Genomic DNA, 13,748 nt, shown 5'->3' on the forward strand with positions numbered 1-13,748 from the left:
CGGCTCAGGTCATGATCCTGGAGTCCCGGGATTGAGTCCCGCATCGGGCTCCCTGCTCGGCGGGGAGTCTGCTTCTCCCTCTGACCCTCCCCACTCTCATGTGCTCTCTCTCATGTGCTCTCTCTCAAATAAATAAATAAAATCTTTAAAAAAAAAAAAAAAGAAAGTATGCCTTTCTAAATATTAAAAAGAAAAAATTTAAACTTTACAAAGGGAAAATTTTCCAATATGGAAAAAGCGTATAATGCAAAAGTGGTATATAAACAAAGGTAATTAGTTTTTCATTTTTATATGAGGTTTTGTTTTTTTATAGAAAAATATATATAAATGTTGCAACTGATTTAGTAGCTACAGACCTTTCAGGTATTTGTTTTGTAACTCTTACTGAAGTATATCAGGCTTATAGAAAATGCACAAAATGTAAATGTAAAGCAAAATGTAAAAGCACAAAGCAAATGCTGACCCTCTTACCTCATGGGTCAAGAGCACTGCCATACCAGAAGTGCCCCGACCCCTCCTCTTTTCAGTCTCTACCCCCTTCTGTCCTCTGAAAAGGCAACCAACTAATTTACTTCCAAAGCTAGAGCATAGTTTTGCTGATTTTCATATGACCAGAATCATAGTCTATTTGAAATTCTTTTACAAATGGCTTTTTTCACTCAAGATTATGAGATGTATTCGTGTTCTTGCTTACAGGAATAGTACCTTACCACATGTTGTCCTGTACTTACAAATATCACATAGTTTAATGTATCTACCTGGTCCACCACTGGGGGTCATCTTTGGTTATTTCCAATTGGGAAATAACACTGCTTTGGGCATTCTTTCTCATGCTTCCCATCACTTCCCATCCTCCAGCACGCCAAAAGGTTGCCTTGTGCCTCCTCCCCTCTACCCTGGCAAAGGAACCATTCTTCTGTCCTTAATCACCATAAGTATATATTTATATGTTTACAGGTAATTTAGAACTCTGTCTATCCACCAATCTACCCGAATTTAAAGAATCATACAGTATATACTCTTCAGTCTCTGGGGTTTTTTGTTGTTGTTAAATATGTTGTCCATATGACTAAGCCATGTTATTGTATGGCAGTTCTTTTCCATTGTTATGTTGTCATCCATTTTATAAATATACATCTTACCCATTCTCTTAATGAAAACCAGAACTGTTTCAATGTTGAGGTTATTATGAATACAGTTTCTATGAACACTCCTTAACATGTTTTTGGTTGATATATGCACTCATTTCTCTTGAGTATATACTCAGGAGTGAGTCACAGCTTTAATAAATACCACCAGTTTTCTAAAGTGGTTCCATTAATTACATGCTCACCAGCAATCTGTGAGCGCAGCCACTATGGAAAACAGTACGCTGGTTCCTAAAAAAATTAAAAATGGAACTACCATATAATCCAGCAATTACATACACAATGGAATATGATTCGGTCATAAAAAAGAAGGAAATCTTGTCATTTGTGGCAACATGGATGGACCCTGAGGGCGTTATGGCAGGCAAAGAAAGAAAAAATACTGTATAACCTCACTTATCTGGAGAATCTAAACAAATGAAACAAGCTCACAGATACAAACAACAAATTGGTGGTTGCCAGAGGCAGGCAGTGAGGGATGGGCAAAATGGGTGAAGGGAGTCAAAAGATACAAATCTTATGTTATAAAGTAAGTCCCAGGGACGTAATACAGCATGATAACTATACTGTATCACATATTTGGAAGTTGCTACAAGAGTAAACCGTAAAAGTTCTCATCAGAAGAAAAAAAATTTTTTATTTATGTATGGTGATGGATATTAACTAGACTCATTTATTGTGATCATTTCACAATATATAAAAATATCAAATCATTATGTTGTCTACCTGAAACTGACATGTTAATGTCAATTATCTCTCTCTCAAAAAAAAGACTGTTGAACCCTGTAATAGCCTAAGAAGGCAAACACAACAAAATGATTCATATGAGTACTTAAATTTAGTTATTATTCATAGAATTGCTAGAAATAGTAAAACAGGATAACAAAAAAATCCCCTATTTGTTACTTGACCTTTTTCCAGCAATTTTAAATTGTACATAACAGCTTGATAGATGTTTGCATTTTTATTCATATACAATCATGTCATGTGTGAATGACAATTTTACTTCCTCCTTTCCACTCTTTATAAATCTTTTATTTCTTTTTCTTGTCTTATTATACTAGCTAGGACCTCCAATGAAATGTTAAACAAAATGGTGATAGTTCACATACTTGTCTTGTTCCTGGACTTGGGTGGGTAGAGGGACACATTCAATATTTAATCAGTAAGTATGATGTTAGATGTAGGACTTCTGTAGTTACAAAATCCCTTCTATTCCTATTTTAATGAGTTTACTGTGAAAGGATGTTAAATTTTGTCAGATTTTTATGTCTATTAAGATGATCACAATAGTTTTTCTTCTTTGTTCTGTTACAGTGTTGAATTATACTAATCAATTTTGAATGTTAAGCTACTTTATATTCCTAGAATAAACCCTACATGTTCATGGTATATTATCATTTTTATGTATCACCAGATTCAGTTTACTAGTATTTAAGACTTTTACATCTGTTTATGATGTCATAAACCCAACAATGTTGGGTTCTAACCTTATATAAGCAGTGGGGATGTTTTCCTTTCTTTTCTATTTCCTGGGAAAGTCTGTGTTAAGAATGGTATTATTTCTTAAGTATTTGGTAGAATTTATCAGTGAAGCCAAATGAGCCAGGCATTTTCTCTATGGAAGGTTTTAAATTATGGATTCCATTTACTTAACAGATACAGGACTATTCAGATTACCTAATTCTTCCTGTATTAGTTTTGTTAAGATGTTCCTCAAAGAATTTGTTCATTTCATCTAAACTGCATAATTACCACAGTTGTTTATATAATATTCTTATTGTTTTAATATCTATAATAGGGCCACCTGACTGGCTCGGTCGGTAGAGCAAGCAACTCTTGATCTCAGAGTTGTAATTTGAGCCCCACGTTGGGTGTAGAGATTACTTAGAATCTTGGAAAAAAAAGAAAGAAATATAGTGATACCCCTTTTTCATTCATGATATTGTTCATCTGTGTTTACTTCCTACCTATTTTGTGGGGAGTTAGGAAAAAATGAGTCTAAGGCTTTATCAATTTTATTAATCTTTTAAAAGCTGATTTTTAAAAAAAAAAATTAGCCCTTGGTATTTAAAAATTTCTCTAGCGTATATTTTGTTTCATTGATTTCTGGTCATATCTTGAGAATGATGACAGTGTCTGCAGTTAAATCTATCCACTAAGTTCATAATTCAGTTATTGTGTATTTTAGTTCTAAACTTGCTATTTATTTTAATGGTTTTGTTTTCTGGAGCAATTCTCAAGCTTTTATTTTCTAAGCCTATAACAATATGTTAGTTTTAAATTCTATATCTGATAACTTCATTACCTGGATCCTCTACTGGGGAGTCTGTTTTTATTGGTTATCATTTCTCTTGCTTTTCAGTGTTATTTCCTCATGTGGTTGGGATGATGATGATGATGATAATTATTCTTTATTAATAGAGTTAAAGTAGTTTTGGGTTTGCACAGAAAAATGTAACAGTAGAGAGTTCCCATATACTATCCCCTTCAGTTTCCCCTATTATTAACATCTTACATGGATGTGGTACATTTACTAATGAATCAATACTGAAGTAATATTATTAACTAAAGTCCATAGCTGACATTAAGTTTCAATCTTTGTGTTGTACAGTTCTATAGGTTTTGACAAATGCATGATATCATGTATCCACTATTATGGTATTATACGGAATAGTTTCACAGCCCTACAAAATTCCCTTGCTCTACCTATTCATCCTTACCCCTACCCCCTCCACCCCTGGCAACCACTGGAGTTTTTTTTCTGTCTCCATAGTTTTGCCTTTTCCAGAATGTCACACAGTTGAAATCATTCAGTATATAGTCTTTTCAGACTGGTTTCCTTCACACCAAGCAACATGAACTTAAGGTTCCTCCACATCTTTGCATGGGTTGACAGCTCCTTTGTTTTTATTGCTAAATAAAAATATCCACTGTATGGACGTAGAACAGTTCTTTTTTTTTAATCCATTTAGCTATTGAAGGACATCTTGCTTACTTCCAAGTTTTGACAAATAATGAATAAAGCTGCTATAAACGTTTATGTGTTTTTTTGTGTGTGAACATAAGTTTTCAATGCATTTGAATAAATATCTAGGAGCATGATTGCCGGATGGTCTGGTTTGACTATGTCTAACTTTGTAAGAAACTACCAAAGTGTATTCCAAAATGGCTGTACCCTGTTCCAATTCCACACAATGAATGAGAGTTTCTATTTGTTCCCTATCTTCGTCATTGTTTAGTACAGTCGGTGTTTCAGATTTTAGCCATTCTAATAGGTATGCAGTGGTATCTGTGTTTATCATTTGTATTTTATTTATTTATGCTTATTTTTAATTTTTTATTTATTATATATTTTAAAACTATGGAAACAATTTGAAGTTTATAATGTTATTTTCCCCCAAAGTAGATTTACATTTGTTTCTTGCAGGCAGCTAGAAACACTAACAATTTGGATAAATTTAATCTAATTATAAGGACTGACATTATCTGAATCTATGTTTCAATACTTGCAAGGGCTAGGCTATTTCCAGTTCATTCTTAGTCCAAGGGTATATCCTTCCCCTTCGGGGTCCCAACCCAAAGTACTAGCATACTTAGACCTGAGATCTTCTCTCTGGCAAATTCTGAACTCCAATTTTTGTTCCCCAAGCCCTGTGAAGTTGTCAAAAGCTTTGCTTCATTTCTCAGCCTCTCAGCTGTCTCTTCTAGAAACAGCAGTTTCCTCTAAGGGAAAAGCAACCTCACATGGCCATGCTCACCTCTCTCTATTTCCTACCTCTCCAGGATCTTGGCCTCCCAATTCTTCGCTGCCCTCTGTGGAGATATTTTTTTAAATACTTTGTCCGATTCTTCTAGTTTTCATGTGGAGAGCTGATCCACATTATTTCCTAGTCTGTCATTATCAAAAGCATATGCTCCTTTTAGGAATTTTAGTCCAACTAGTAGCAGACATTTTAAAGATGGAAATGCTTAATACTTCATTACTGTATGATTGTTATAAACCTGCAATCTTAAAACTTCTCCATTATATCTCCAAATAGTTATATTTCTCCGTTTTTATTGCTCATTTAAACTGTAATACAAAATTTATCATCAAATCTTAAGTATACACACACACACACACAGAGTACACATTAACTGGGCCCTATATTAACTATGGGCAATACAAAATATAGGGATTTCTGAAGGGAATTCCAGTCTATAAGTACCAAATCATGAGAAAGGGCTTTCTGGAAAGGATAAGAAATTAATTAGGGAGAATCTGTAATACTATGGGGATGTGGATTTGCCTGAAGGTTCTCCAGCAAGGGACTGATAAGTAAAAGATATTGTTTTGAGAAGTTTGATATGGCATCAGTATATGAGATAGACTCTGAAGTTTGCCTCTTAAGAGGCAAATCTGGAGATAAAGCTTCAAGTCCGAGTTCAGGACAATGGTGTCTTCATCCTGATCACTGTAAAACAACCAACCATTTACTGAGCACTTACTAGGTGCCAGGAAATGAGCTAGAATGCAATAAAAGCACTGGTTGGTTAGTTAACTAAAAGACCCAGTGAATGCCTTAGACCCCCTCACTATAATCATTTCTTTGCAGACACCCTCAGTACCTTGACCCAAGTCTCCCTCTTCTTCAAACTCACCTGGAAAAACTTGGACTTTCGTTAAATACAACTCTCTACTGACTACATGTCTGGACCTACACAACTGAACATAGTTGGCAAACACACATGCAATTATGCACTGTGCTACCTGACACTCCTCCCTAATTTCCCTAATCCAATCACTCTCCCAAACTCTCATATTCTTTTACAACTTCTTGTCTCTCCTCAGATATCTAACACCTGCATTCTTCACAGTCTGAGCTAAAGACGTGGATTCTTTTTTGCACTAAGAAAACTGTAGCCATCAGGAGAAAATTTCCACACATCTATCAATTTACTAGAAATTTATAATCATATATTTTGCCTTTTTCCCAGTGTTTCTACGCCTTCCACCTCTCAATTGCTGCTAAAGAATATCATTTGTGCAATTGTCCCCTTTCTCCTGCATCACTGATTTTCCCCTTGCTACTGAATCATTCTGTAATTCACCCCTCCCTTAAAAGAAGTCTTTGAACTCACAACCCTCCCTAGCTACCACCCCAGTTCTCTACTTTTTACGATGAAATTCCTTAGACAAACTATCTTCCACTTCAATCTGGCAACAACTCTTGACAAGGCCACCAACAATCACTGCATAGCCAAATGAATCCCTAGTCTTCATACTGCTATTTTATCATCTTACTCTCAATGTCATTTGATATAGTTGATCTTTCTTGAAGCACTTTTGTTCACTTGGCATCCAGTAGCTTCTTGGTTCTCCTACTTTTCTTTTCTTATTCCTTTTCTTCTCAACTTCTAAACTTCGGCATTCCTCAAAGCTCAATCCTCAGACCCATTCTCTTCTTAGTCTTCCTTTACTTTCTAGTTGACTTCATTCAACCCCTTTGCTTTCAATACCATTTATCTGATGAGAACTCCCAAGTCTTTATTTCTAGTCTAGTCTTCCTTCCTGAATTCCCAATTCATGTATCCACCAGACTAGTGAACATCTCCACGTGGAAGTCTAATGGGTATCTCAAAGAGCTAACATGTTCAAAAGAAGCATCTTTATTTTACTGCCAAACCCATTCCTTCTAAAGTCTTTCCCATGTCAGTAAATAGCAACTCTATTTTAACAAAGTGCTCAAGCCCAGCATCTTAGGTCATCTTTGATTTACATCTTTCATGCTCTGTAACTATTGTAAACTTCACCTTTAAAATATAGACAGAATCTGACTACCACTCCACTATTTGTCCCTCTACACAACAGCCAGAGATTCTTCTAATATATAATTCAGATTTTATTATTTTTCAATTTAGAACTCTCCATTGTGTTCCTACCACATTTAGAATAAAAACCAAAGAATAAAAACATCACCTGGTCTACTACTTCTCTCCATTCCAGCTACCTAGCTCTCATTCTTTGCATTCCTTCAACATACAAAGCAGACTCCTGCCACTCTCTTTTTACTTGCTATTCTGTCTGGAATACTGTTCCCCTACATATAGAACACGGCATCTTCCCTTCAGGTCTCTGCTCAAATGTTACCTTATCAAAAAAGCCTTCCCTGACCACCTATTTAAAAAAGCACCCTCTATCCCCCTTAGTTTTCCTGTTAGCACACATCTCCACCTGACAAATATTTGTTTCTTTACTCTGTCATCCACCCACTGCAACGTAAACTCCTCAGCACAATCTTTATTTCTCTATTCCAGTGAACGAAACTACCGGATGGATACAGAAGTAGGTACTCAATAAATTTCTTGAATAAATTGGCTAAATGAATACAGAGAAACCTGGTAGTGGATAGAGCCTGAGTTAGGATGTTAGCAACAGGAATAAAAGGAAATGAGGTGAGGGGAAAAAATGCAAGACACATTATAAAGGAAGAATTCATACACCCGAGTGACTGTACTGGGTTGAGTGGTGTCTCCCAAATATTCATGTCCACCGAGAACCTCAGAATGTGACCATCATATAGAAAGAAATTTATTTGGTCTTTGTCCTGCGTTTCTAGCACAGAGTTCCTAAAATCCTTGGAATTTCCTGAGTGACAGGAGTGTCTTTTGTTATTCATAGACTAACAATGAATAGTTGTCATCTTTGATTTACATCTTTCATGCTCTACAACTATTGTAAACTCCACATGACACATAGGGAGAACACCAGATGAGGACAGAGGGACAGAATGAAATGATATGCCTACAAGCCAAGGAAAACTCAGGGATTGCTAGCAACCACCAGAAGCTAGGAGAGAAGTGTGGAACAGATCCAGCCTTTGGAGGGAGCATGGCCCTACAGGCATCTTGATTTTGGACTTCTGACCTCCAAGACTATGAAATAATACCATTCTGATGTTTTAAGCCACACAGTTTGCAGTATTTGTTACAGCAGCCCTTGGAAACCAATACAGTGACTAGATATGGGGGAGGGGTGAATCAAAGGTTTGAAGCATAAGTGATAGGAATAATGACATTCTACTGAAAGAAATGAAAGTTCAGAGGGGAAATTGGCTGTAAGGAATGATTTTAATTTTGATTTTAGTGGTCCAATACAATCACAGGATTGTCAAGTGGATGCCTTAGTGTTACAAGTATTATTACAACACAAAGGAGCAATAGAAAAATCAAAAGAACACTAATACAAGAACCAAACCTGGGATTCCTCTTTTACCACCTTATTGCCAAATTCAATGAACTCTTTTCAGTAATCATGCTAAATGACCATTTATCTTTGATACCTTTCTTTTCCTGTGACTTTTACAACACCATACCATAGCTTCTACCTCTATGACCATTCCTCTACTAAATCTAGTTCCTCTTTCTAAGTCAACTTAATTCTTAGTCCTTTTATTCTTCAGTCATCTCCAAAATCTCAAGGGTCTAATTCTTTATCTTTAATCTGAATTACTGATCTCCATGCTTTACATTCCATTATTTCTAGTTACTTACATGGTACCCTCACTTAAGAGGCTGGGACATGAGTACAGGGATGTGCCACCTTCACTTCAGTTCTGACATGTGTTTGGTGGAACTTATCTTCTCTTTCTACTCCAGTTGACATGTGTTCTCTCTCTACTCCATCATGACAACTCCAATTATATCCTCTCACAACTAAAACACTTCATATTTTTTCTTCCTTCTTATTTAGCACCATATGCTATAACTTTTAAAATAATTCTAAAGTGTCACCTTTTACCTTCATTCCTATATCACAAGCCCAAATTCCACACTTCTTACCTCATTGTATTAAAATAGCTTCCTAACTGGTCTTCCTGTCTTCAGGCTTTCTTCTCCCTGAACCTGGTCTCAAACTTTAGTGTCCAAACAGATCACCTGAGAGTGACTATTAGTATTCTTTAGGTATTGCATGTATCTTATTTCTCCAACTAGATTATATGGTCATCAAAAGCAGGAATTAATCATGGCTTCTATTTTCCCCTATGTGTAGAATATAATGCTAGGCCACACAACATATTCAACAGATATTTTACAACTTCAAGACTACAGTTCATTTTTTTTCCCCAAAAACATTCATAACAATAATCTAATCAAGAATAATTTCAGAGAAATATACCTTAGAATATAAATAACAAGTTGTCATCTCAAGTGCCTCAAAAGGAAAAGTACAACCCGTTGTGCTCAAACCAAGAGATCTCTCTTCATACTCACACTTCAACAATGTATAGAGAAAAACATACCCAGAAGCCAACAGTCACAGAAAGGCATTCCAACTCAAGATACCTGGTCAAGTTTTTCCAAACAAATCAACACAGCAAAATATCATTACACAAAGATCTTACCCAAAAACACTTATCAGAAATGACATAAGCTTTGTGCATAAACAAATATACTCAGATGGCAGTAAGCCATCTTTTCTAGCCTCAGGGGAAAAATAAAGCTGTTACTCCCCAGTTATAAGAATCACACACTAAAGGATTATGATTTCTGCCCTACAGTTAATATTTTCTGACTTGTTTTAAGTCTTACTGCATAACAAAGTTATGATTTTTGTCATGTAAAGAACTTAAAAAGTCTATTGCACTCTTAAGAATTATTTGTGTAATCTTACAGCCAAAATTTTCATTTAGAAGCATTATCTTTAACTTGAATGGGAAAGAGTTTGAATTAAAGAAATTAACTTTATAGTGATTATTCTACCACGAGAAATAAGACCCATATGGGTACAATGAAGAAAAAAGCAGTTAAGTATTTGGAATCAAAGAAATTGGGAAATTAAAAGAGTAAAAGCACAGAGAGAACACAGGATTAAGAACAGAAAAATGTAAATTTTAGTTATGGCAATGAATCTTACTAGTCAAGTAATCTTGGCTACCTACCACTTCAGTTGCCTAATCTATAAGAACTATCTGAATGCTAAAATCCCCCAGCCCTAAAATTATATGTACTCACAGACTTTTTATAGTATTTCCATGTAACATATATTGTCTATTTTCCCACTTAAAAGCTGTAAGCCTCTAAGGAAGTGTCCCACAAGCTCTGGGTCATAATTATTCACTGAATTGAACTTAACAATTTCCTATGACTTAAAATCATAACTCACAGATCATATTTCTTAAAATGATATGGATATTTCCTATGTTCACACCCATCATTTGGCAGGTATTTCAGTAGAAAAAAAAAGTTCACCCCAGGTCACAATATTGATGAAAGGTTATTTTGCCAGGTTTCTTAAATTATCAGCTCTTCCCCTCTTTCTAGTATACCTATGATTAGCTGGTAATCTCTCTCACCACCGGATGTCACTTTTGCTCCAAAAGAAGTCAACCCAAACTAACCTCAGTAGTAATTAGAATCTGATCTCTAGAATACTTACCTCTAAAATCTTAACATAAACGTTTCTCTGTGAAAGAGAAAATCAGCTCTTATAATTTCTACCGATTTTTGGCTAAAATCTGGCTTTAGATGCTTCTAGGCTTCAAACAGTACAAGTTACCATAAGTAAAATTTCTAAGATCATCCCAAGCCATAAAACACTTCACTGAAATCCCATTAATACCCATAAGTACTCAGTACTTATATGGACAGAAAGAAAAAGAAATGATAGACACAGGGGGAAAATCAAAGACAGTGTTTGTATCTGAGTATAAAACACTGAGAGTCCCAGACAGTAAATGCTGTTTTCTAATCTCAATGTTATACTACTTCCAGCATTATGGGAAGAGAGAAGCAATATTCAGAAATCAAGAAAGTGGGGAAACAATGACTTGTAGACTTCTCCTACTGTCACTCCAACTATCAGGATGCATTTGGCAGTTAGATCCAGTTACCATAAATGGGTGACTAGGAACTGTGTCTTTGGTTTCCAAATTCAGGATATGTAAATGATATACAGTTCTCTTCTCTTATGCAAATATGAAGAGCTAACCTTCCCAATAAACATACAGACTAATATTAAAGATACTGGTGTGCCTATGCCTAGAAGCGCCTTCCTCTCATCTCAGACCTTCTTGCCTCCCCAAAACAAATGCCCCTACTAATGGAACTTATCAAATGGGGGCATGTTACATCATTTATGAGATTTTTTTAATGCTACTCCCCACCCCCCACTTCCATACACATGCACCAAATCTTGTTGAAAATAAGTGCTGAATCACTGCACCATGAGTCATGGTTATTGATGGGGCCATGCTACATTCCTTGGGTTTTCTGCAATAGAAAAGAAGTTGTAAACCACTGACTTAGATGAGTCATCTGATTACATTATTTCCATGATGCTCTGAACTATTTCCAAGAAAACAAAGTTTTTAGGTTATGGAGCAAATACGCTTGCAAAGTGAAACTTAAAAAAGATCACAGCTGTGGTAACTATAACGGCTATTTCAGAAGCCGGGGCGGGGGTGGGGGGGGCAACTTTCTCCTGGGGCAAGGAGATACTTGCTCCTTCATTTCTGAGTTGGAAACAAAAAAAAGCATTTTAACCACAAAAAGGATGTTACAAACAAGTATTAGTTAAGCATAGCTAAAACAGACCCAATCGCCCTGTAATCTTATTAAGTGCAGAATGAGTTAAATAAGACTTATATGGGCTGGTCTAGAAACTTTATCAATGAAAAAACACCATGGGGAAAATGCATTTCGGCTCTGAAAAACCGAATTGGAACAAGAAATTTAGAAATAAACCTGTTGAGCAGTTTGCATTTTCCCAATTTATCTCTGCAAGGTTGACAGCAAAATGTCACGTTTAAATATCAAATTAAACATACATGAAATCTCAGTTTTAATTACATTTTATTCTCTCAGAAGAGTTAATTATATTTTACTCTATAGCAATCACTTTAATAAGAACCACTTGCCTTTTTCTGGGCAATTGCAGCTCGCTGCAGTTTTTCTTTAGCTTGATTATACTTTTCTTCTCTGTCAGTGATACGTTCCTGAAGCTTATGCTTTTCTTCCAACCACTGTATCTGTTTCTCTTCCAAAGTCCTGTCAAAAGAATGTATGCAAAACACGGAAGTTAACTCTTAAGATTAAATAGATATTATTCCAAGTATAATCAAACTCACTACCTGCTTCACTACATTGTTAAGTATCCAACTGCAGGTTCTCTTACATGGTCACGTATTTGCTAATTCTCTCATTACTGAATACCTCTTGTGAACCAGGCACTGTGCTCACAACAGTGTGTATACTACGCCATTTATTCTTCACAATAACCCCTTGAGTTAGGTACTTCTAGCATCTCCATTTTATAGATAAGGAAACTGAAGCCTAGAAAGTAAACAAATTTGCTTAAAGACTTACACCTAGGGGGCGCCTGAGTGGCTTAGTGGATTAAGCGTCTGGCCACGGCTCAGGTCATGATCTCAGGGTCCTGGGATAGAGCCCCAGGTCGGGCTCTCTGCTCATCAAGGAGTCTGCTTAAGACTTACACCTAATTAACAGCAGGACAAACACTTGATAACCAGCTTTGAACCATGATAACCACCAAGCTATAAAAACTGAATCTAGCATGGGTGATGGGTATTAAGAAGGGCACTTGTGAGGAGCACTGGGTGTTATATCTAAGTGATAAATCACTAAACTCTACTCCTGAAACTAAAACTACTATATGCCAACTAACTAGAATTTAAATAAAAACTTGAAACATTAAAAAAAACCAAACCAACTGGGTCTAATAAAACTGGCTAAAAATCAACCCAGGATTGAAAAATCAACGCAGGATGTTTTCTGAATAGAATAAAATTCATATAAATGGTATTTTAAGATATTATAACAACTTATATATTTAAAGTTCTTCTGCATACCTTGCATAATTTTTAGTATCATTACTACATATAATATGGCAGTACAAAGGAGATTTATAAAATGAGATATCAGATTTTGTGTCTAAGGTCATACAAGACTTTAAATATTTTAGCTGGGACCAAAATCATATTTGATTAACACTTAATCCAGCTATTTTCTACTATATAATCCTATGAGTAACATTCAGAAACCAATGATAAATTATTTAAATTTGCTAGGCATACTGTCATTACAATTCTTAAGTGCATTTTAATCAAACACTTGGGGATTCCAAGATATAAATTTCTATTTTTTGCAAAATATAAGCAAAAGAATTTGGACCCTGTGGAATGTCACAATGTACTATGGACAAACACCTTGCTTACTTTCTTTTCTTAAAATTTGCATGTGTGAAACTATGGAAAGCCTTAAAATATGAAATAATGAGAAACTAAAGGAAAAAAAAAAGTTTTATGTGGCAAAGTAACCTTCAGAAGAGAAAATCCAAAAAGAATGTTTTGTAGAAACAAAAAAAAATACTAACATGTTATCAAGACAAAGCAAATACAAAAAAGCAGCTTTCTATCATATCTAAACAAAATTTTCCAGAGAATATAAGAGCTTGAATATCACCAAAATCACCTCCTTGCCGGTTTACTATACACTGTCTACTACTAACAAATTTCAAGGCCAAAAAATAAACAAATAAATGAACTATTCAAAGGAAAAATCCAAGAGATTACAGTTCTAATTTTAGGGAGTTTTGCA

The 13,748-nt window shown here is 35.4% G+C and overlaps 2 protein-coding genes across 8 annotated transcripts in view; one reads left to right on the forward strand and one right to left on the reverse strand.

The window, feature by feature from the left end:
- PLXNC1 (plexin C1) overlaps positions 1 to 7,466 on the forward strand; it is a 156,216-nt gene extending 148,750 nt beyond the window's left edge. The window contains exon 31 of the mRNA XM_081822199.1: positions 7,449 to 7,466. Coding sequence (XP_081678325.1) covers positions 7,449 to 7,451 — 3 coding nt within the window. The 3' untranslated portion in view covers positions 7,452 to 7,466. The remainder of the gene's footprint in view (positions 1 to 7,448) is intronic.
- CEP83 (centrosomal protein 83) overlaps positions 1 to 13,748 on the reverse strand; it is a 148,938-nt gene that overhangs the window by 23,251 nt on the left and 111,939 nt on the right. For all 7 annotated transcript variants that reach the window (XM_081822204.1, XM_081822205.1, XM_081822203.1 and 4 more), the window contains one exon: positions 12,050 to 12,179. In XM_081822204.1, coding sequence (XP_081678330.1) covers positions 12,050 to 12,179 — 130 coding nt within the window. The remainder of the gene's footprint in view (positions 1 to 12,049; positions 12,180 to 13,748) is intronic.

The sequence above is a fragment of the Leptonychotes weddellii genome, chromosome 5, assembly GCF_054177405.1.
Source record: "Leptonychotes weddellii isolate Sample4059 chromosome 5, ASM5417740v2, whole genome shotgun sequence".
In the NCBI taxonomy this organism is placed as follows: Eukaryota; Metazoa; Chordata; class Mammalia; order Carnivora; family Phocidae; genus Leptonychotes; species Leptonychotes weddellii.